General features: G+C 43.6%; 1 protein-coding gene across 13 annotated transcripts in view; it reads left to right on the top strand.

Moving 5' to 3' along the window:
* The window catches only part of mycbp2 (MYC binding protein 2), an 83,122-nt gene that overhangs the window by 57,802 nt on the left and 4,387 nt on the right, over nucleotides 1–20,933 (top strand). For 5 of the 13 annotated variants that reach the window (XM_050049103.1, XM_050049113.1, XM_050049105.1 and 2 more), the window contains 23 exons: nucleotides 840–1,064; nucleotides 2,123–2,255; nucleotides 2,332–2,457; nucleotides 7,846–8,025; nucleotides 11,356–12,984; nucleotides 13,084–13,253; nucleotides 13,612–13,859; nucleotides 13,967–14,134; nucleotides 14,664–14,821; nucleotides 15,431–15,630; nucleotides 15,835–15,984; nucleotides 16,079–16,239; nucleotides 16,412–16,568; nucleotides 16,693–16,917; nucleotides 17,156–17,221; nucleotides 18,724–18,963; nucleotides 19,055–19,144; nucleotides 19,243–19,323; nucleotides 19,409–19,675; nucleotides 19,901–20,184; nucleotides 20,366–20,462; nucleotides 20,596–20,715; nucleotides 20,814–20,915. In XM_050049103.1, coding sequence (XP_049905060.1) covers nucleotides 840–1,064; nucleotides 2,123–2,255; nucleotides 2,332–2,457; nucleotides 7,846–8,025; nucleotides 11,356–12,984; nucleotides 13,084–13,253; nucleotides 13,612–13,859; nucleotides 13,967–14,134; nucleotides 14,664–14,821; nucleotides 15,431–15,630; nucleotides 15,835–15,984; nucleotides 16,079–16,239; nucleotides 16,412–16,568; nucleotides 16,693–16,917; nucleotides 17,156–17,221; nucleotides 18,724–18,963; nucleotides 19,055–19,144; nucleotides 19,243–19,323; nucleotides 19,409–19,675; nucleotides 19,901–20,184; nucleotides 20,366–20,462; nucleotides 20,596–20,715; nucleotides 20,814–20,915 — 5,277 coding nt within the window. The remainder of the gene's footprint in view (nucleotides 1–839; nucleotides 1,065–2,122; nucleotides 2,256–2,331; nucleotides 2,458–7,845; nucleotides 8,026–11,355; nucleotides 12,985–13,083; nucleotides 13,254–13,611; nucleotides 13,860–13,966; nucleotides 14,135–14,663; nucleotides 14,822–15,430; nucleotides 15,631–15,834; nucleotides 15,985–16,078; nucleotides 16,240–16,411; nucleotides 16,569–16,692; nucleotides 16,918–17,155; nucleotides 17,222–18,723; nucleotides 18,964–19,054; nucleotides 19,145–19,242; nucleotides 19,324–19,408; nucleotides 19,676–19,900; nucleotides 20,185–20,365; nucleotides 20,463–20,595; nucleotides 20,716–20,813; nucleotides 20,916–20,933) is intronic. The other 8 variants (XM_050049106.1, XM_050049114.1, XM_050049110.1 and 5 more) reach the window with 6 other exon arrangements.

Genomic DNA, 20,933 nt, shown 5'->3' on the forward strand with positions numbered 1-20,933 from the left:
CATCTGGGGAGGGATCCCAAGACTGCATTGTGGGTTGGTAATAAGTGCCTCCTCTGTTCAACCATGGTCGCTCCGGTTTGATGGAGCTGGCTACTTTCACGCCTCTTTCAAACCATCTGTCTTCTCTGGCCAAGATGTGGACATTGCTGTCCTCGAAAGAGTGTCCCTTCTCCTTTAGATGTAAATGGACAGCTGAGTCAGATGTCCGCACCAGTCCGTTAGAACCAAAGAAGCCTCTTGGATGAGAGGCGAAACTTCTTCAAGAAACTCAACCAAGTCCAGTTGCCTACAATATAGCCCTTTAGATTGCCATGACCTGGATGACTGAGAATCTTCACCGACAAGATTGAGAGGAATTACCTGTGTATAGGTAGCACACCATTCAATAAACAACATATAACAGTTAGGTGTTTCCAGTCTTTGTGCTGAGTTAAGCTAACTGCCCGCTGGCTGTTGCTTCATATTTAATGGACAGATATCGGAGTCGTATCAATCATCTCTAACATCAAGCAAGAAAGCAAATAATTCCAAAAATGTTGCTTAAAGGCCTTGAAGATCACACAGCGGGCATGTCCAGATGAATGACTTCTGACTGCTCTATGAGAAATGAACTAGGGTCCACAACTTAACAAATAATTTTATTTTTACAGGGTAGGTTGGCTGAGCAAACATGCTCTTGTCCCTGTTACACTGCTAACAGCAGCTCTTTACCATAATATTTCAGGACTTAGTTTGAAACCTGTCCTGGACTTATACTTTTTTTTTTTTTTTTTTTTTTTTTGCAGCCTGTTGTTGTGTTACTGTGCTTTGGTTTTAATCCATGGTCTTAACTCTTGCAGGAGGTCAGGGGCCCATCGGAGGAGAACGTAAAGGAGGTGAGCAGCTGCCCTTCCCACGAGGCCCCCATTCGGGTGCAGAACAGGGCAGGGCAGGGCGGCGGCCCGGGGCTTTATAAGGTAGTGAAGACCGGCCCCTCTGGTCACAACATCAGAAGCTGCCCAAACCTTAGGGGTATCCCCATTGGAATGTTAGTTCTTGGCAACAAGGTCAAGGCCATAGGCGAGGTACGCACTCACCCCAAATAATGCAATGTATTTTCTGTGGCTAGAGTTGAATAAATCAGCCTGTTTAGATCACGTCATGTAATATGTCAGTAGATTTTGGCCTTAATTCTCAGAAATCAGAGTTCCCTCTTTGCCTAAACTGAACTGATTTTGAATGTAAAGAATGTAATCTGTCTTTCTAAGGGGAATACATCAGGTGCTTCTGGGTGTGGGTGTGTGTTGTGTATCTTTCCACCCGTTGAGGTCTTACCAACTCCTGCGGCTGCAACATTTACGCGTGCTTCCTGACTTACTAATTCCAGTGTGTCTATAAATCCATTGCAGTTTCAGGGTGTCATATTCAGCTGCCTCAAGATTTCTCAGTGGAAGTCTGATCACAAAATGCTGGAGCCTTTCCGTGCCTTGACCGTATCTTTCTTGCACTTTTAACAATCCTGTCAATAACTTTGGTACTTAAAACTTGCTAAATTGTGTTTGGCTTGGTGATGAGTGGAGCCTCCCCCTCTTTTTGGATATCATTGGCTGCTGCTGTGGTGTGTCATGCTGTTCAATAGTTTTCCTCTCTTGAGCCTGTACTGGAATGCCCTGTCTGAGACCTGAGAGGTGCAGCCTGCACATACTAATACTTCCGTCTATGTCTGTTTTTCCAAAATGATAATATTTCAGGGAATTGAGAAAAAACAACCTCATGCATTTACCTTTCAATAAGCTACCCCTTTCTTAGAGTAAGTTTATTTTTAATTTTAGCTACATCAGTTTTGTCCCGCAGTGTCTGCTGATACACAAAATCAAATTCATGTGATCTACTGCTTTAGTTTTTGTATGTGTAATCAGATGAATTGAATGTTTGCATGTTAATGATCTACTGTAGTTGAGTGTGTGTCATGGTTTTGTCTGTGCATTAATAACATGGATGTACTGGGGTTGATGATGAAAAATGGCTATGACTGTTTTTTTTGTTTTTTTAAATAGATGAGGGTTTGTGTGAATGTGCTGTGTGTGTGTGAAGTGTTCATTGTGTTTGTGAGTATGGATAAAGAGTGTTGTTTGTGTACCAGGTGGTCAACTCAGAGGGGACCTGGGTACAGCTGGATAAGAACAGTGTAGTGGAGTTCTGTGAGAGTGATGAAGGAGAGGCCTGGTCATTGGCCAGAGACCGCGGCGGAAATCAATACCTTCGCCATGATGACGGTAAGCCACACTCAATCGGGGAAACCACTGAACCTTCAAATGTGATAAACTCTAACAATTTATTTTGCTCTTATAGAACAAGCACTGCTTGAGCACGGGGCCCAGACCCCACCGCCCAGCCCTTTCTCTGTGCAGGCCTTCAACAGAGCCACAACCTCAAATGGAGCACAGGGCTTTGACTACGGCATCTCCAACAACAAAGGTGAGGTCAACTTGGTGTAGAGTTTTTACTTTCTTTAACATATCCTTAATCTGCATATCAACTTGCTTTCAACATCCACTTTGCTTTCTGCTGTCCATTTACGTCAGAAGTCGTATAGTCGTCAGGCTGTAGTTAAAGATTTTGAGTGATGTTTTGTCGTTACTGATGTATACCTCACCTCTGACTTCACTCTGCACTCCCTATCTTTATTACTCCCTGCTTTACTTTAACATACCTTATATCTGACTCTCCCTGTGCTTTGGACTGAGACTTTCACAAGTTCTCATGCAGCTGCCATTGTTGTGTGTAGGCCTGTCACGATAATTAGCAACTTATCACAGTCACCAAGAATGGTTGAGGTCATGTCCATATATTGTATGATATTACATAAAATATTATTGCCTGTTCAGGAATAGCTCAGTATATCTCTTTGCTGAATGTATATTTATTTAGGTGCATTTTCTGTTAACAGGGCCTGAGGGTCCATTTTATTTGTGTTTTAGTTGTGTGGTTCTATATATGTTTTATTTCTTTAAGCTGGGCTCAGACTACAGGAATTTTAAGATCCTAACCCATTTTGAAATCAGGTTGCGCATAAGGAAGAAATTCACAGATGTTCTTCTCTCTAATCTTAAACATGCCCAGGCAACAAGGTTTGAAAATAATTGCGCATTACGCACTACAGGATATTATTAAGGTTATCGTGTCACAGGGAGCATAAATGCGCCAACCCATGTGATGTCATGGGGACGCAGATGGAAACAAAATGGAAACTGACATGGTGCGACATCTTGCTGTAATGTAAACAACGCTTTGCAGTGAGAAAACAAAAAACAAAAGAAGAAGACTAAATGAGTCTGGGTGAAAAAAATGGTAGACACAGATTGTCTATTCTTCAGTGAGAACTGAAGGTGAGATATTAACTCTCAGTTTTAATACATGTTAAGAGTTCATGCTAGCTAACGTTAGCCTCAAGGCCTAGAATGTTTACCATTGCTTTGCAACACTGTTGGCTGCTCTGTACCGATGTAATCATTATTGTAATCATCCAGATTTTTAATCCTAAATATCAAACATGTTTGAAATTATGGCAACGGCCCCGATGAGTCTGCGGGCAGTTGAGGAAATTTAAGAATGTATCTGCAACCCTCTGACATCACCAGAGAAATCTGGACCAAATATCAGTACTGACCAAGGTCCCAGACCAGATTTCTCCTGTAATTCTTGGGAGGGGTGAATGTGGTTTATATCATCCCAAAACTCCTGTAGTCTGAGCCCGGCTTTCGGATATATTACTTTCTCATTTCAGTGTCAGAATATTTAAAGTTCATTGCTCTTTGACAGGGTGTACTTACATTATTCTGCTGTTACTTTAGCATTATATCAGTGCCATAAAATGGTCTAAATCACTTTATTTCAGTGACAATATATAGTCCAACAAAAGTAGTTATCATGACAGGCCTAGTTGTTTGATACATTACCCCATGTTAGTTGTAGAAATGTAGAAATTTTCACCATCTTTGGTTATGCAGTTATATCACAATAACAAGTCAAATCAACACTCACTTCACCTCCATACTTTATGACAGCACAACCACGAGGTATATGTGATCCAGTATGGGTCAGTCAATCTCTTTAAAATCACAGATGCCACCAGTCACTGATCTATCATCTCTATTTTGTTTAAGCATGCTTTAATCGTGTCTACTGTTGATACTTCATGCCTAACATCTCTGCAATGTCAGGCATATGTGTATGTCTGTGTGCATGGGTCAGTCAGTGTGCTTCCATTCATTTCGATGACTCTGGGCTCTGTTTGTTGGGCGCTGTGGGCTCGCCCAACACAGATAACTGGCCCTGGACATGTGTCGGTGATTTCACCCTTTGCCCTTTGTTGCCTTAAAGGGTAACTTGGGTATCTTTCAACCTGAACCCTATTTTCCCATGTTTTGTGTCGAAGTGACTAATGGGAACAATAACTTTTGAAAATGGTCCAGTATTGAGTGAGAACCCTGCAGCCACAAAACAAGCTGCAATGATGCCACTTGGGGCAAAATGGCACCATCATTTTGTTGTTCCAATTAGTCACTTAGACACAAAAACATTGGAAAATCGGGTCCAGGTTGAAAAATACCAAAGTTTCCCTTTTAGTTTAGTCTTTTAAAAACATTTGATCATACACATAATCCTTGTTTTCTTAAGAATTTTGTTGAACACTGAACACATCACTTGAATGAACTCATCAGCTCTGCTACACCATGAAAGATTGGCTGGCCCCAAATGTGTCTGTGTATCTTTTCTGCCTGAATATCATGCTGTGTCAGTCGTTTTCAAAACGGCATACCTCTTCTTCGCTGCTTGAAAAAGGAGGCTGACCTGTTGAGACACTTCGCCATGCTAATCAGAGAACCATGGTTTTTCAGATAATGCAATGTGATCGTACAGTAGAATAAAGGCTCCATGCAGACTTGTCATTTCAAGTGTCTGGATTAAAGCCAGATGCAATTTTATACTTGGACACATTATGTGTCTTTGTTAGGCAGATCACAACTCTGATTGCCTTTTCCTCAAGTGTGCCAAATGCAAATCTGTGTAGGCTTTACTCCATTTGCTACACAGAGCACTAACATGCTATTAAGCCTTGTGTTTGACTGCCAATGTTTCTGCTGCTTTAACATGACAAGTGGAAAGATGACTAGTTTCTGTGTCAATTTGGCTGACATTGACACAGGAAAGATCCTGTAAATGGCTGCTTGCACAGACCAGCAGAGAAGTAAAGACTAGGTTTGTGACATGGGAGAGATGGATGCTTTTATGCCTTTTCAACATCACCTTTTCAAGGTGGTTTGAACGGTTAGATGGCACTAGGTCTCGAATGCGTCTTGATTGCATTCACGCTGGGCGTTTTTGATGCTGGATGACCAATCTGCCCTGCAGTGCATAAATTGGAAAAGTGTATTAATGCCCAGACACACCAAACTGACATCAAAGAACCAGTGGCAACAAAGGCAGACCGTTGCATCACCTGTGTCCTGGCTACAAAGCTGCACTTGAATTCACAGCAAAGACTACAGCTAATGGCCAACTAGCACGTACGTTCGGTACCTGTGTGAGAGGAAATGTCTCTCCATACTAGTCTAGCAGGCGGCGGTAGTCTGTATTCATCATTCAAAAAGGGAAACCAGGAACCGGAAGACCAACAGGATAGATTCAAGACCCCTCTTGACTTTTGTCATTTGTTTGCTTTCCTCACTTCCATTTCTTTTCTCATCCACTGAGCTGAACTGCCAATCAGAGTGATTTCTCTCACTTATGGGCTCCTTCATCCCTGACACAGATTCAGCATACTGAATCGGCCGAAAAGCAGCCAAAAATTGCTAACTAGTGCCAATGGTGCAGGACACTCTGTCACTGACGGCACAACATTGACCAACAGCATACTGTCTGTTTAGAGTGTCACGGCCCCATGAGGTGAATGGTTTAGGCTCCACTATTCTGCTTTAGAGTGGACAAAGTGTAGACCCTGCACTCAATACAGAATGAGTCAAAAAAGTATTGTGACATTTAATTTTGAAACCTCAGATGTTTGTCGGCCATCACATCCTCCTCGATCTCCAAACACCCTAAGTACGCTGCATGTCTGTGCAAGCCCTTAGGAGGCCGCAGGCCTTCGCAACTCCAGGTGAACGTCATAGCTCCTGCCGTACAATCTGATGGAAGGTTTGAATCACTAGCCCACCTGTGTGATGGATCCATCATGCTGTGAGGCAGCATTACAGAATGATCGCCTTCAGAATGGTCAGCTTGAGGGCCAGCCTCTGGCAAACCTCTTTGAGCAAGTTGGAGAGCAACCTTACTGACAGGTCTCTCAGGCTCCAATGTTCAGCCATTGTGGTTGATTTCCCCACCTCGGCTTCATCCAGGCAGCTTCCCTTTTCTGGATCCAGCAATTGATGAAATAGCAACACACACAGACTTCTGTTACATGTGACAAGAGTTCTTGAATCAGTGTCAGCTCAACAAACAGTATATGGAGAAAGGTCCAGTTTCTCCCAGCATATTTTTGGAACTTCTAATGAGGACTCACAGACGTTTTTTTTTTTTTGTTTTTTTTTCCCGAAGAGTGACTCTTGAAATGAATACTCTGCCCCTCCCTCAATATACCCTTTTCCCAAATACAGCTGTGAAATGGGAGGAGCTGCTGGTTCCGAAAGCATTTTTTGTAGAACCTTGTATGAAAAGGTTTCTGTTGATAATATCATCAGTGCTCTGCAGTACAGGAACACAAGTTTTACTGGATAATTTGAAAATAGTATGAGTTTTTGTTAGTTGCATTTCTTTCTTTTTTTTTAGTCTGCTACAGCATACATTTTCATTCTGTGAATCACCTGTCTTGTGCTCTCCTCTAAGGAAAAACTCAGAAACCAAATAGGAGAAATGTTGATTTTTTTTTTGTTTTGTTTAATGGTGCCGGCCCAAAGTTTTGCATTAATTTGACGTTCCCAATACTGATTCCGAAACCTAAACTTGTGTATTGGCTGATGCCTTTTTACAGGAACGCGGTTACTCTTGGCCGCTTTAAAACAGTAGTTGCCAGTGGCTGCACAGTGTAACTTGCTATGTGGGCTGCTGTTTTAGAGTGTCAAAGAAGAATTGATTTTACTGGAAGACTGGAGTTTTATCCGGTTGTGAAATGACTTTTAAGTTTATTAATTAATTGTATGGTATCGGTTCAGTGCTCGTCAGTACCTGATCCATCATTTTAGGCATTATCAGAGGCATTTCCGATACTGTTATCGGTATCGGAACAACTCTGGTGGAGAACTTATTTTGAAACAACTAGTCAAATCTTGCATAAAGCACTTATGTTAGAGTGACCATCTAAAGTTGCTAAAGTCTCCTTCTTATTTAATTCACAAACATGAGCATACGCCTCGTCCTGTGCCTTAGCGAGCCATCAAACATTCACTGCGGGAAAGAGTACTGCTCATTAAACATCATTTGAACTTGGCCGCAGATGTTATTTGCTAATGTGTCTTGGGAGGTGTAGTTCAGATCTTTCCTTGTGTTTGTCACCCCGGGATGGTATCTTTTCGGCTTTTCAATCATACAGTAGGACCAGATGATTCTTGACCCATTTGCTCACTTTTTGGATTCCCATCCAACCCTTGGACGTGCTCCTACTGTCAGTCCTCTTACAGAAAACAAATAGGACTTTCACTTCTGGGACCTGGCAGCTCCTCCCATTTCGCACATATGTTGCGTCCTAGGAGATGACTGAATGACTGATAGAAGATAAACTCTGAATGATCCTCATCCCCCCTTTGGAAACCTCAAACCATAGTATAAGCTGTAGTTTTTCCCCATCCTCTGTCTCCATGTTTGCAGGTGACCGGTTGAGTGCCATACTGAATTCCATTCAGTCTGGGCCCTTCCTCTCAGCAGCTCCCTCCTCCTCCGTATTTGAGCAAGCCGCCCAACCTCCCTCCTCCTCCTCCCTTGTCCACAGCCCATTTGTGTTTGGACAATCCCCCTCCCAACTGTCTCAGCCACAACCACAGCTTCTGAGTAAGTCTGTCCTGCTTTCTGACAGCGCTTGCTTGCACAGGTGTTGATCCTTTTTCCTCCCAGCTTTTTGTTTTCCTAATTTGTTCTGTATTTATTTATGTATTTTCTGGGTAGGGCTCCAACGATGTGCGACACATAACAGCGCAGTTATGTTCTCCAGTGCAGAAATATCCCCAACAAGCCAACATGTCTGTTATTTAATGTTTAAATCTTGTTTATAAAAAAACAAATCAGGTGACAATGCCTTCAAAAATATGCATTGAAGGGTGTTTTCACTTGTTTTTGAAAACAAGATTTCAAACTTAAATACTCGACTAAGCGTTTTGTTAAAAGGGATATTCTTGCCATGTGCTGAAGTAACAGGCTGAACTGCTTATTTTTCTGCTTGCTCTCTTGTTAAGTCAGCTTTATTCTTCTTTTCCTCATCTTCCTCGCTGCTTTGATTTCAGATCTGCATTTTTCATCCCTGATTAACAACTGGTTTCATTTTCTGCCTCAGCCAGCCCAGGGCTTCACTGCAAATGTAAAACAGTACTCTAAATAGCTCAGTCTACGATAACCTCCTAAAACAGCAAATTTCAGCCCAGTAATTAAGTGACAATATTACATATAACACATTTTAGTAGCTTGTACTTTCCCTAGTTAATTCAGATACAAAGAACCACAATTTAGTATTAAGATTATCTTAGAACAGGATCCAAAATATCTGTTTATTTGTATATGACCTTTTCAGCCTGTGTAGCTCTCTCTTCCTGTCGGTCTTTTCTTCTGTATTGCTTCCTCTCTACTTGTGGTCATCTTTTTTTTTTCTAATTTAACCTGGTTGCCTCTTTCATACGGAGCCCCAGAGGTGAGAGACAAAACTAATTTGTGTGCATAAGTTAACAATCTGTGCTCTTAATTTAGCTTACAGGTAACTTATCACCTTCTTCCTATCAGTCATGCACCCATTCCATGCACTATGGATCACTTTAGTGGATTTAATGCAGTTTTATTTTGATCCTGGACTGAGATTTTAGCTGTTAAAAACAATGCTTTGAGACCTCTTAAGTCTTATTTTACAGGATAAAGGACTGTTTTGCCATTTGATCATACTGAGGATGTTCATAAAAACTCAGCTTCAGGGGTGTGGAGCACTTCACAAAGGTTTTCTTTGTTGTCTTCAAACTTCCAGCTGACTAAATGCAGCATGTCAAAGGTTTGCTGCCCTCTACAAGCAAGGAAGAGGGAAAAATATATATGATATTAAATTGAGAGCATAAATTGTGTACACAGATTAGTTTTATTTCCATGTCACCTCCAGGGCTCTGTAACTTCTTTTTCTCCTCTATAAGTGTCTCTTTTCATGTTTCTATCCGTTGATCTTTCCGTCATTTTAACTTGTTGTCCTCTTTCTACTCCACCTTCTTGACTTGACCCCATTGCCTCTCTGTGCCTCTGTCTTTCTCTCTGTTGTGGCCCCTCTTTGCGCTCCATGCCTTGTTTGTTTACCTGCTCCACTGTTTTCCGCTGTAGATGGTTCATCGCGCAGCCTTGCTTCTCGCGAGCGTGTGCACAAAAGCAATGTGTCCGTGGCTGGGCATGGTACTGCTCTCTCATCTCTCGCTCTAAGGCAAAAGGGTGGGTAATCACAGCATGCATGCCTCCCTCTGACTGAACAGAGGGTGGGTAGGAACCCAAAGAAAAAACAACAGTCTGCTCTGTGACGAACAAAGGGCTTTGTATTTTAGCTTGTCAAAAACATTTTGGGCATCTTGTGTTAGTGCCAACTTTAAAAACTGTGGCCCTAAAGTGAGACATGGCCAAACACAATATTACAATAAAATTGAAAAGCTGAAGGTGCATAAAAAACACATATGAAAATAGGTGGACCTTAAGTGCTGTTGACTTCCAGGATGTTTGTGGTTACTAAACTGATGGTTATTAAAAGTTTCCACTCTTAAGTTAAAGGGATAGTTCGTATTTTTTGATGTGGGGTTGTATTAGGCACTTATCTATAATCAGTGTATAACATACAGCAGATGTTGGTTGGCATGCCCCCAGTTTGGAGAAGCAGGCAGGAGTACCGCCATGGAAGCTACACAATGTACCGCTGTGGACGGGGGCAGCAACGAAATGTATTTTAGCTACCTCAAAAACGTCCTATCTAAAAGTCAATATCAGATAAAGTATATGCTATATTTAGAATATTTTCACTGCTTTATCTTGTCGTCAGACAGTAATTTCCGACAGGCAGCTGAAGCTGTTATATCACTCTCTTATAGATGAAGCTGCTTCCCTGTTGGAAAAGGCTGTCTGCAGCAAGGTGAAGCAATAAAGATATTCTCAGTATACCGTACGCTTAAACTCAGAGGTTGACTGATAGTGGAATTTTCAAAGCTGATATAACAACAATAGTTTCGGACAAAGAAAAGGAAAAAGCAATAGCCGATCAATCAGCCAATATCATCTCCCACTATATTAGAAACTGAATACCTGTTGAGCAAGTGAAAGTAATAAGTACCTAAATAAATAAAAAAAACTGGATCTCTAAATATCAATCTCAAAGTCTGGTATCATTTGAATCAAATCTGCAACAAGATAATGGAAAAAATTAGATGGCAGTGATTTTTCAAAATTTTTAATGTTATTTTCCCTCAAAGTCAACCTCAGATCCTCAGGTACACATAATTTTACCTTGACTTCGTGCATGAAGCCTCCATGCAAAATGGTGATCACAGATGGGTTGTATTTCTGTTACTTGTATTTGGAATATGTATATTTTGAATTATGTATATGGTTGCTGCCACCCTTCCACAGCAGTATGCTTAGCCTCTGTGTCGATTCTTCTGCCTGCTTCTCCAAACTGGGGGCATGCTGACTAACATCTCCTGTATGTAATACACTGACTGGATAAATACCTCATACAACCCCACTTTAAAAAATCCAAGTGATCCCTTTAAGGCTAGATCCAGTATTAGTATTAGAGGTCCCAGGACTGGGCTGGAATCCATCTTTCATCAGCTCTTCCATGGTCCACCAGCTATCTTCATCCATATCAGAGTTTTTGTCTCATACAGTAATAGACAGACCGAGCTGTGGGAGAAACACCCAGCTTGTAAAGTAGAAAATATTTTACTCACTGTTGCCATGTGCTTTACAAGACTTAACATCTTTCACCTTCTGGACTTACATTCTTCTGCCCTTCATTGCATTTAATTTTATACTTTCAACATTACATTTTTTCCCACTCAGGTTTTGAGTGTTGTGTTTAGAGTTACATGGTTGCACTCTTACCGCTGATTTAGTCCTCTGTTGTGGTGTAACTGTATTTGAAATGTTAACGTTTAGGTGAGCGAGGGAACCTGATGCCCGGCGCACGGCCAATGTCCCCAGCCTCCAAACACCGCCAGGAGAATCGCTCACCCAAGCAGGACAGGCAGGGAAGCCGCTCGTCAGAGCAGAGCAGGATCAAGCAAGGGGAGGGTGGACTGTCGGCCAGTGAAGCCCTCATCCTGCGGTCAGACACAGCCAAACTGAGGTCTGACTCCCACAGCCGCTCTCACTCGCCCAATCACAACACTCTGCAGGCCCTGAAGGCAGACAGTAGAACTCCAGGACTTCGGGCTGAGTCCCCAAACCCTGGCTCTCGCTCCTCCTCTCCCAAACAGAAATCCTCTTCAGGCAGGTCTAGTCCCTCCAGCACCTCGTCCCAGCACTCCTCTTCATCCCACCATGACAAGAACCTCCCACCTAAAGTTAGCCCTTCCTCCAAAGCCCGGCTAGACCCTCCCAGAGAGAGGTCCAAGTCAGATTCATACACTCTGGACCCAGACACACTTAGAAAGAAGAAGGTTCCACTTACGGAGCCACTTCGAGGCAGGTCTACCTCTCCTAAACCTAAACTGTCTCCTAAAGATCCAAATAAAGGATTGATCAGTAATGCAGAGAACCGTGTTCCTTCTCCACATGTGACCCAGGAGAACCTCCACAGTGAAGTGGTGGAGGTGTGCACTTCTAGCGCACTCCTCTCAGAGGACGGAAACGATGAAAACGCAGAGGCCCGTAATGCTGAGGAGGGGTCATGCAAGGTGCACTTCAGCATTGGCAAAGCTCCTGTGAAAGAGGAGCTAGAGAGCCGCTCTTCACCCAAAGTCAGCCGCAAAACCTCCAGTCGACATACACGCCCTAAGAAGGACAAATCTGGGCCTCTGTTTAAAGGTGAGAGTACATCCAGGGCCACAGAGCCCGCCAAACAGGCCATGTCACCTTCTGTGGCTGAATGTGCGCGAGCAGTTTTCGCAGCATTCCTGTGGCATGAAGGGATCGTCCACGATGCCATGGCCTGCTCCTCCTTCCTCAAGTTTAACCCAGATTTAACCAAAGAGCACGCCCCCATCCGCAGCTCCCTGGGAGGACAGGGTGCTGAGGAGAAGGAGAGCAAGTTAAAGAACCGCCACTCCTTAGAGATTTCCTCTGCACTTAACATGTTTAATATTGCTCCACATGGCCCGGACATCTCCAAAATGGGAAGCATCAACAAAAATAAGGTGCTGTCCATGCTGAAAGAACCTCCACTGCCAGAGAAGTGTGAGGAGGGGAAAGGAGAGGCCACTTCCTATGAGATGACCTCTCACCCTGCTATGAGGGCAAAGTCAATCTTACCGTTGACGTTACAACATCTGGTGGCATTCTGGGAGGACATCTCTATGGCGACCATCAAGGCAGCCACTCAGAACATGATCTTCCCGAGCCCGGGGTCCAGCGCCATCCTAAAGAAGAAGGAACACGAGAAAGACAGCAAAAAGGCGAAGAAGGAGAAGAAGAAGAGGGAGAAGGCAGAGGTGCGTCCAAGAGGGAATCTGTTTGGAGAGATGGCACAGCTCGCCATGGGCGGACCGGAGAAAGACACCATCTGTGAGCTGTGTGGGGAGTCTCACCCTTACCCTGTCACCTACCATATGAGACAGGCTCACCCAGGTCAGAATACAGAAAGTTTTGGTTTGTGTTTTATACTCAAACATCTTTCCAAAATGTGCTCTGTGCCTTTAACATCCCTCCTTGGTATTTCTGTGACAGGTTGTGGCCGCTATGCTGGAGGCCAGGGCTACAACAGCATTGGCCACTTCTGTGGTGGTTGGGCTGGGAACTGTGGAGACGGAGGCATAGGAGGCAGCACCTGGTACTTGGTGTGTGATCGCTGTCGGGAGAAATACCTGAGAGAGAAACAGACTGCCGCCAGGGAGAAGGTAGCCTACTTTTGCAAGGCTGTGGTGCTAGAAGGGTAACTTCAATGTTTTCCAACCTGGACCCTATTTTCCCCTGTTTTTGTGTCTAAGTGACTAATGAGATACTCTTTGTGTTCATGATGGTGGCGGCATGGGTGGCGGAGAACACAAAAATGATGAAGTGGAGCCTGTAGTTAAAGCAGCAGTCCAGGGAAGCCAGCGAACATGTCACTTAGACACAAAAACATGGGAAAACAGGGTCCAGGTTGAAAAATACCGAGGTTACCTTTTAAATGCATGTCCCTTTTTCACTCTCAGATTCTTTCATCATAATGGCTTCTTCAACTTAACTCAAAACCGCTCTGCATGTCTTTGCCAGGTGAAGCAATCCAGGAAGAAACCCCTGCAGGTGAAGACTCCTCGAGCGCTGCCCACTATGGAGGCCCACCAGGTTATTCGGGCAAACGCTTTGTTCCTGCTGTCCCTCAGCAGCGCTGCCGAGCCCAGCATGCTCTGCCACCACCCTCCGCGGCCCCTGCACTCCCACCTGCTTCCCAGCCTCAAGGAGGGCGTGTCGGACGAACTCCCCAATAAAATGGGCTGTCTCTACCTGCAGACACTAGCTAGGTAGCTAACAGCTCAGTTAATAACAGGGTGTTTTTTATACAGCTCAGAAAACCCCTACAGTAGCATGTGCTGACATAATGATTTATCACTCTCTTCTCATCCCTCAGGCAACACACTGAGAACTTTGGGGCCTACCAAGACGATAACCTCTTCCAAGATGAGATGAGGTATTTGCGTTCAACATCTGTTCCTGCACCTTACATTTCAGTTACTCCTGATGCCTGTCCCAATGTGTTTGAGGAGCCAGAAAGCAACATGAAATCAATGCCGCCCAGGTAACACATCGTAGTACGACATTACTGCTTCCACCTGCTTGTTTGCATGCTTACAAAATGAGTAAATTGTGGATGTTATTATTAAAGATTTTCTCATACACCTACTGTTCATACGTGACATAGAAACACATACATGCATGATATTTAAGTCGTGGCAGATCAGGTTAGTTGTTAAAATATCGAAGCATTTTCTCCTGCTGATATATGCTGTACAAATAGTTAGTTCTGTGTCTCCCAGTTTCGCCCCTGCACCCTACCGTACATAGTTTGACAGCAAGCTTAATTATCATACGTCCTCATCATAACCAGCCTCATTGTGTACAATACAAAAGCGCCTGACTGCTCCATTCTCTGTTTAATGTAAGTGTTTGGTGTGAAATTAGCCTTCCTTAGTGGTGGCCTGTATCTCCTTTGCTCCTTCTAGTGCTGTATTTAAACTCTCAACAGTTAACGTCTTTATGGTCTTTGTGTTGTGGGCTAAAGTGTGTCCTCATCTTGTGTAACGTAAATGCTCTATGCTCTCTTTTAGTCTTGAGACCAGTCCAATCACAGACAGCGACACAGCAAAGCGTACAGTGTTTCAGAGGTCTTACTCAGTCGTAGCATCCGAGTATGACAAGCAGCACTCACCGTCTCCAGCCCGGGTCAAAGCTGTGCCCAGACGCAGGGTCCATAGCGGAGATGCAGGTAATCACACATGATCGTTTCAGAAGTGATACTTGAAGGGGAAATTGTGTGGATGTCCAGTGTTGATGGTGAATATAGTTGATGGAAGCATTAAACTCCTCAGTGTGTGCGTGATAGTGACTGAGAAAGCCGAGTACTGCTGCTCGCACTGCCTACATGTACCAAGGTGCATTACATGTGAGCTTCTGGCATCTATAGCTGTTACTAGCCTATTAGCATATGGCCGTCTTAAGCTTACTTTGTTGGCCAAAATACAGTGTGACTTTTGCTGTTGAAACTGAGCTAGTGTGCAGTACAAACTAAGAGAACACGGGAGTTCTGTTTTTGAGCAACATCTAGAGCACGCCCCCAGGTTACCTGAGGCAAAATCTATGTCTCTTTCACGTCGAATGACAGTGCTGGATGCAGGAAAAACAACAGATTTTACAGCTGCAGACTGACCCCTCTTATTAGATATTGCAGGCACTGAGGAAATTATTATTTCAATTTACTACATTTACCTTCAGCACTCATTGGACATCCACATAAAAGGCAGTAAGTTTTCTTTTTCTAAGTATTAGCGAGTTGCAACATCATTTGTAACACCCTCCTGCTCTGTCCCCCACACAGAGGTGGGATCTTCCCTGTTACGGCACCCATCTCCTGAGCTGTCCAGGCTGATCTCGGCCCACGGCTCCCTCAGTAAGGGGGAGAGGAACTTCCAGTGGCCTGTCCTGGCTTTTGTTATCCAGCACCATGACCTGGAGGGACTGGAGGTGGCCATGAGGCATGCGCTGAGGAAGTCTGCCTGTAGAGTGTTTGCCATGGAGGTACAGGCTGCAGAATCTCTCTAAATCTCAGAGCTCAGTCATGCTTTAATTGTTGCTATTTATCCAGCAGTGACTCAAGGTTATAGGCAGTTAGTTAGTCAATTAGATTTGTACACTCAATTAGCTAATAGACATAAGTTGGCTTGTAGTATTGTTTGTACATGGTAAGGAGACTAATTATTTTTCTCTTGGTGTCCCTGTCAGGCATTCAACTGGCTGCTGTGTAATGTGATCCAGACCACCTCCCTGCACGACATCCTTTGGCACTTTGTAGCATCTCTCACCCCATCGCCCTTTGAACCTGAGGACGAGGAGGAGGATGAGAACAAGGGGAACAAAGAAAACATTGAACAGGTAATGAGTGGTTAAATGTCAAAACCATGCAGCATTACTTTTGCTTTTCTTTTGCTTCCTCTAAGTATGACCACCTCCACTCTGTGCCCTACAGGAAAGAGACCTTGGCGTTTGTGAACACCCGCTGTCGGACATTGTTATCGCTGGGGAGGCAGCTCATCCTCTCCCGCACACCTTCCATCGGCTCCTTCAGACCATCTCAGACCTCATGATGTCACTTCCCAGTGGCAGCTCACTGCAGCAGATGGCACTTAGGTACACTTCCTGAATCATTTAAAAATGATACTGATTTCAAATTACATTAACTTAGGGGCAATGTTATAGATTTCGCCTTCTTTCTCTATATATTTCTCTACTATATTTGACATGTTAATTCAATCAGAGATTCATGCACATATCAAGATATCTTGGTGACTTGTTCTTCTAGGTGCTGGAGTCTCAAGTTCAAGCAGTCTGACCACCAGTTCCTCCACCAGAGCAACGTTTTCCATCACATCAACAACATCTTGTCCAAGTCAGATGACGGAGACAGCGAGGAGAGCTTCAACATCAGCGTGCAGTCAGGCTACGAAGCAATGAGCCAGGCAAGACAACAGCCAACCTTACTTGAGATCTATCTTCTATTAGTCAACACAGGTTGAACCAACATATTGTTTGTTATGCATCTGTGTTAATGACATGCCCTAATCCGACTGTGTGTGACAATAGGACCTCTGCCTGGTGACCTGTCTGAAGGATCTGACCAGTGTAGTAGACATCAAGACGTCCAGTCGTCCCGCCATGATTGGCAGCCTGACAGATGGCTCCACAGAGACCTTCTGGGAATCTGGAGATGAGGACAAGAACAAAACCAAGAGCATCACCATCTCCTGTGTGAAAGGCATAAATGCCACCAATGTGACTGTTCATGTGGACAACTCCAGAGACATCGGGGTGAGAGGGAACAGCAGTGTCATTATTATATCAGAGTGTCTGCAGGACCTAAAAAGTCTATTTGTCCAAAAATCAGTCCTAAATTTGTTTAAAATTATCTTAAAAGGTCTTAAAAAGCATTAGATATACGTGTTTGACACTTGTAGACACCCTGTGTATAAATGCAAAGTTAAAACCAAGTTGAAATTGATGATAATATATTTATAAAAGTTGAATTTTCCCTCTGTCATATCCACAGAACAAAGTCACATCAGTTACATTCCTATGTGGCAAAGCGATCGAGGACCTCTGCAGAATCAAACAGGTAAGTTTCTTTGGTATTGTGGGAATACAGTGTAACCAGTGTAATGTGTGCTTTAATAAATGCTGTTAGAAATGTGTCTGTTTAACATCTGAACACCCGTGGTATGCTGCAAACGTATTCCTTTGTCCTTCTCTAAATCCAATGACTTCTTAAGTAAAGAAGTAATTAAGTATTAGAATAGGGGCTTGTTTTTGTAAGGTGTGCCTCAGTTAATCTAGTGTAACAATACTCTACAGATCTACGTGCACATTGAGCTCGCTTGCGTAGTCAGTGTTACTGGTGTAAAACATCATTTGGGCATACACTGGATTACATTACTTGCCTGCCTCCCACCATCGTTTTGCTGTTTTGAAATTTTTTAATCAGTACTTAGTTGGAACACGGCCCTTTCAATTATAAACTGGAAGTGTCTGTTCCGTACAGCAGCAGCAGAGTCGCAGCACAGGGTAGCAGAAGTCAGATTTCATTTATAAGGAGAGACAAGACGATGGTGAAGGATTTAGTGTCAAAGCAAAAAGCAATATTTCAGATTGGAACCTAATGCTAATAGGGAACCTGAAAATGAGTGAAAAGGAGTCTGTGACATTGCTAAGAAGTTTGAGGTGTGCAGTCTGTTGCCTGCAGCTCATCATCTAACAGCCCACTGTGGCTGCTCCTTCTTGTTCCATTTAGGGCTGGCATGATACCAGATTTTTACTACACAATGATTGTGGCCAAAAGAGTTCACAATAATGATTTCTATAAAAAATTAGAAGGAAAAAATAATAATGTTATCAGTAAAAATCATTGACATAGCTTTTCGTACTGTGCATATTGTCTCTTTTTGGCAAATGAAATACACTCAAAAAATGAGTGTTGGGAGGTGAAGAAAGAGTCTGTATCCATAACTGTACAAATGGACACTTAATGGAAAGTGAAAAGGCAACAAGATGGTATTGGGGGAGGGAGAGAATGGAAAGAAACAGAAATTATTTAAGAGGCGCTGGATTATTTACACAATATTATCATATGTATAGTATTAACATAACATTTAATTTTTAAATGTCACGGTTATTGTCAATACAGGTATGTCGCAACACCTGTCTTCCATTGCTCTATGCAATATTTCAAACTGATGTGCTGTCAACAAATGCTGGAAATGATCGTCGTCTTGTTTTGTAGAGGCATTTTTGATGAACGGTAGCTGTAGCTGAGTTAATCTCACTGACAAACACCTTGCATTTACTGTTACGACTTAATAATGAAAGTCAACTCGTGTTTTGCCAATTAAATGTTTTCAATGTGAAGCTATAGCCGTGAGAAATGTTCAGCTTGCAATAACTTAATACAGCACTCAATACAGATATTGAGCATCATTGATGAATATCGTTTCTTGTAAAATGTCCAGTGTAATAGGCAACGTAAATGTTATCATAAGTTTATTAACTGGTGGGAGAATTTCCTCACCGTGGCATCCCCACATGTAGCAGAACACTGAACATCCCCATGCTTTTTCATCCAAGGTGGACCTCGACTCGCGTCACATGGGCTGGGTGACAAGCGAGCTCCCTGGAGGCGATCATCACGTGATCAAGGTGGAACTAAAAGGTCCAGAGAACACCCTGAGGGTGCGCCAGGTGAAGGTCCTCGGCTGGAAAGAGGGCGAGAGCATCAAGATTCTAGGACAGATCTCAGCCAGCATGGCCCAGCAGAAGAACTGCGAGGCCGAGACTCTCCGAGTATTTCGCCTCATCACCTCACAGGTCTGTCCAGCAGCTTCATAGCTATGACTTATAATAACCTGACAGTATATCAGGAGTCTCTTGGAAACTTTACTTTGTTGTGCACATGTAGGTCTTTGGAAAACTTATCTGTGGAGACGCAGAGCCGACTCCAGAGCAAGAGGAGAAAAACCTCCTTTCATCACCCGAGGGAGAAGACAAGGTCTGCACTGTGACACCTTGTCTGTGCTGTTTAACTGACTCACATTTCGTGACCTTTAAGCTGATGATGTTTTACACTTTGTACAATTTCATGAATAGGTGCCATCTGACGCAGACCTTAAAGAGCACATGGTGGGAATCATTTTCAGCAGGAGCAAACTCACCAACCTCCAGAAACAGGTGAGCAGTCAGATCCTGGGACCGCTCAGCAGGATGAGTTATTACAGTCTCAGGCCTCTTATCTAACGCGTGTATTCATTCCCAGGTGTGTGCGCACATCGTTCAGGCCATCCGCATGGAGGCCACGCGTGTGAGGGAGGAGTGGGAGCACGCCATTTCCAGCAAGGAGAACGCAAACTCTCAGCCCAGTGACGATGACGCCTCCTCAGACGCCTACTGCTTTGAGCTCCTGTCCATGGTCCTGGCTCTGAGTGGCTCCAACGTCGGCCGCCAGTACCTTGCTCAGCAGCTAACACTCATGCAAGATCTGTTTTCTCTGCTGCACACGGCTTCCCCGAGAGTACAGAGACAGGTGGGTAGTGTACACGCACACATACAACTCGAGGTTTAGTCATGTGCAACTGTTTCTCCTCTTAAAGATATTTTAAAACCTGTATTGTTAGTGTTCAGGTGTAACACTTTCTTTCAAATAATGTGTTTTATAAGCATCTCTTCTGTGTGTACGTGTTAATGTAAATACCTTGTGACGCTATTTAAATTATGTTCTTGTTTGTCATCTGATCTGACCTTACCTCAGGTCACATCACTGCTCAGACGCGTCCTTCCCGAGGTTTCACCAGTGCGGCTTGCCAGCATCATCGGGGTGAAGGCTCTGCCACCAGCAGACATCAGCGACATCATCCACTCCACAGAAAAGGGCGACTGGAACAAGCTCTGCATCCTTGACATGTTCCTGGGCTGCATCGCAAAAGCCCTCACCGTGCAGCTGAAAGCCAAAGGCACCACCATCTCTGGCACGGCCGGCATGGCTGCGGGTAAAGGGGTCACCACTGTCACTCTGCCCATGATCTTCAACTCCAGGTAAGTTAGTTTCTACTAGACCTACGCAGTGACAGAGAGAGTAGATCTGCTTCTAGACCCTTTTCATAGTTTTTTTTCTCCACTATTAATGTGGGAAAACCATGTTAAACTAAATATTAATCATAGCAGAGGCAAATTGACTTTTATTTTAATACTTATTTGCCCCTTTTTTCATGCTTAGCTACATCCGCAGAGGGGAGAGCCACTGGTGGATGAAAGGCTCCACTCCTCCTCAGATCGCAGAGATCATCATAAAGCTGGTTAAAGACATGGCAGCTGTAAGTTCTGTTTTTTAAATGTACCTTTCCATCTAATACTCTGCAAACCTAATTTGATATGGACATCCATTTTTATCTTTTGTGTTGTATTACACTTTCAAAATACCTCTAAGACCCTCATTTGTATTTTTAGGGCCACCTTTCAGACAGTTGGTCCAGAGTCACCAAAAATGCAATAGCTGAGACCATCATAGCCCTGACCAAAATGGAGGAGGAGCATCGGTCTCCTGTGCGCTGTATCGCCACCACAAGGGTATGAACTCAAGTATCGTCACATACAAAGCATGTTTTTATGTTTACAAATACTCTGCATTCGTTAATCATAAATTAAATCCCCGTTTGGTCTCGTAGCTGTGGCTGGCCTTAGCTTCACTGTGTGTGCTGGACCAGGACCACGTCGACAGGCTGTCCTCTGGTCGTTGGATGGGCAAAGACGGACAGCAGAAGCAGATGGTGAGAACGATATATAAG

Source organism: Epinephelus moara, chromosome 7 (assembly GCF_006386435.1).
Source record: "Epinephelus moara isolate mb chromosome 7, YSFRI_EMoa_1.0, whole genome shotgun sequence".
In the NCBI taxonomy this organism is placed as follows: Eukaryota; Metazoa; Chordata; class Actinopteri; order Perciformes; family Serranidae; genus Epinephelus; species Epinephelus moara.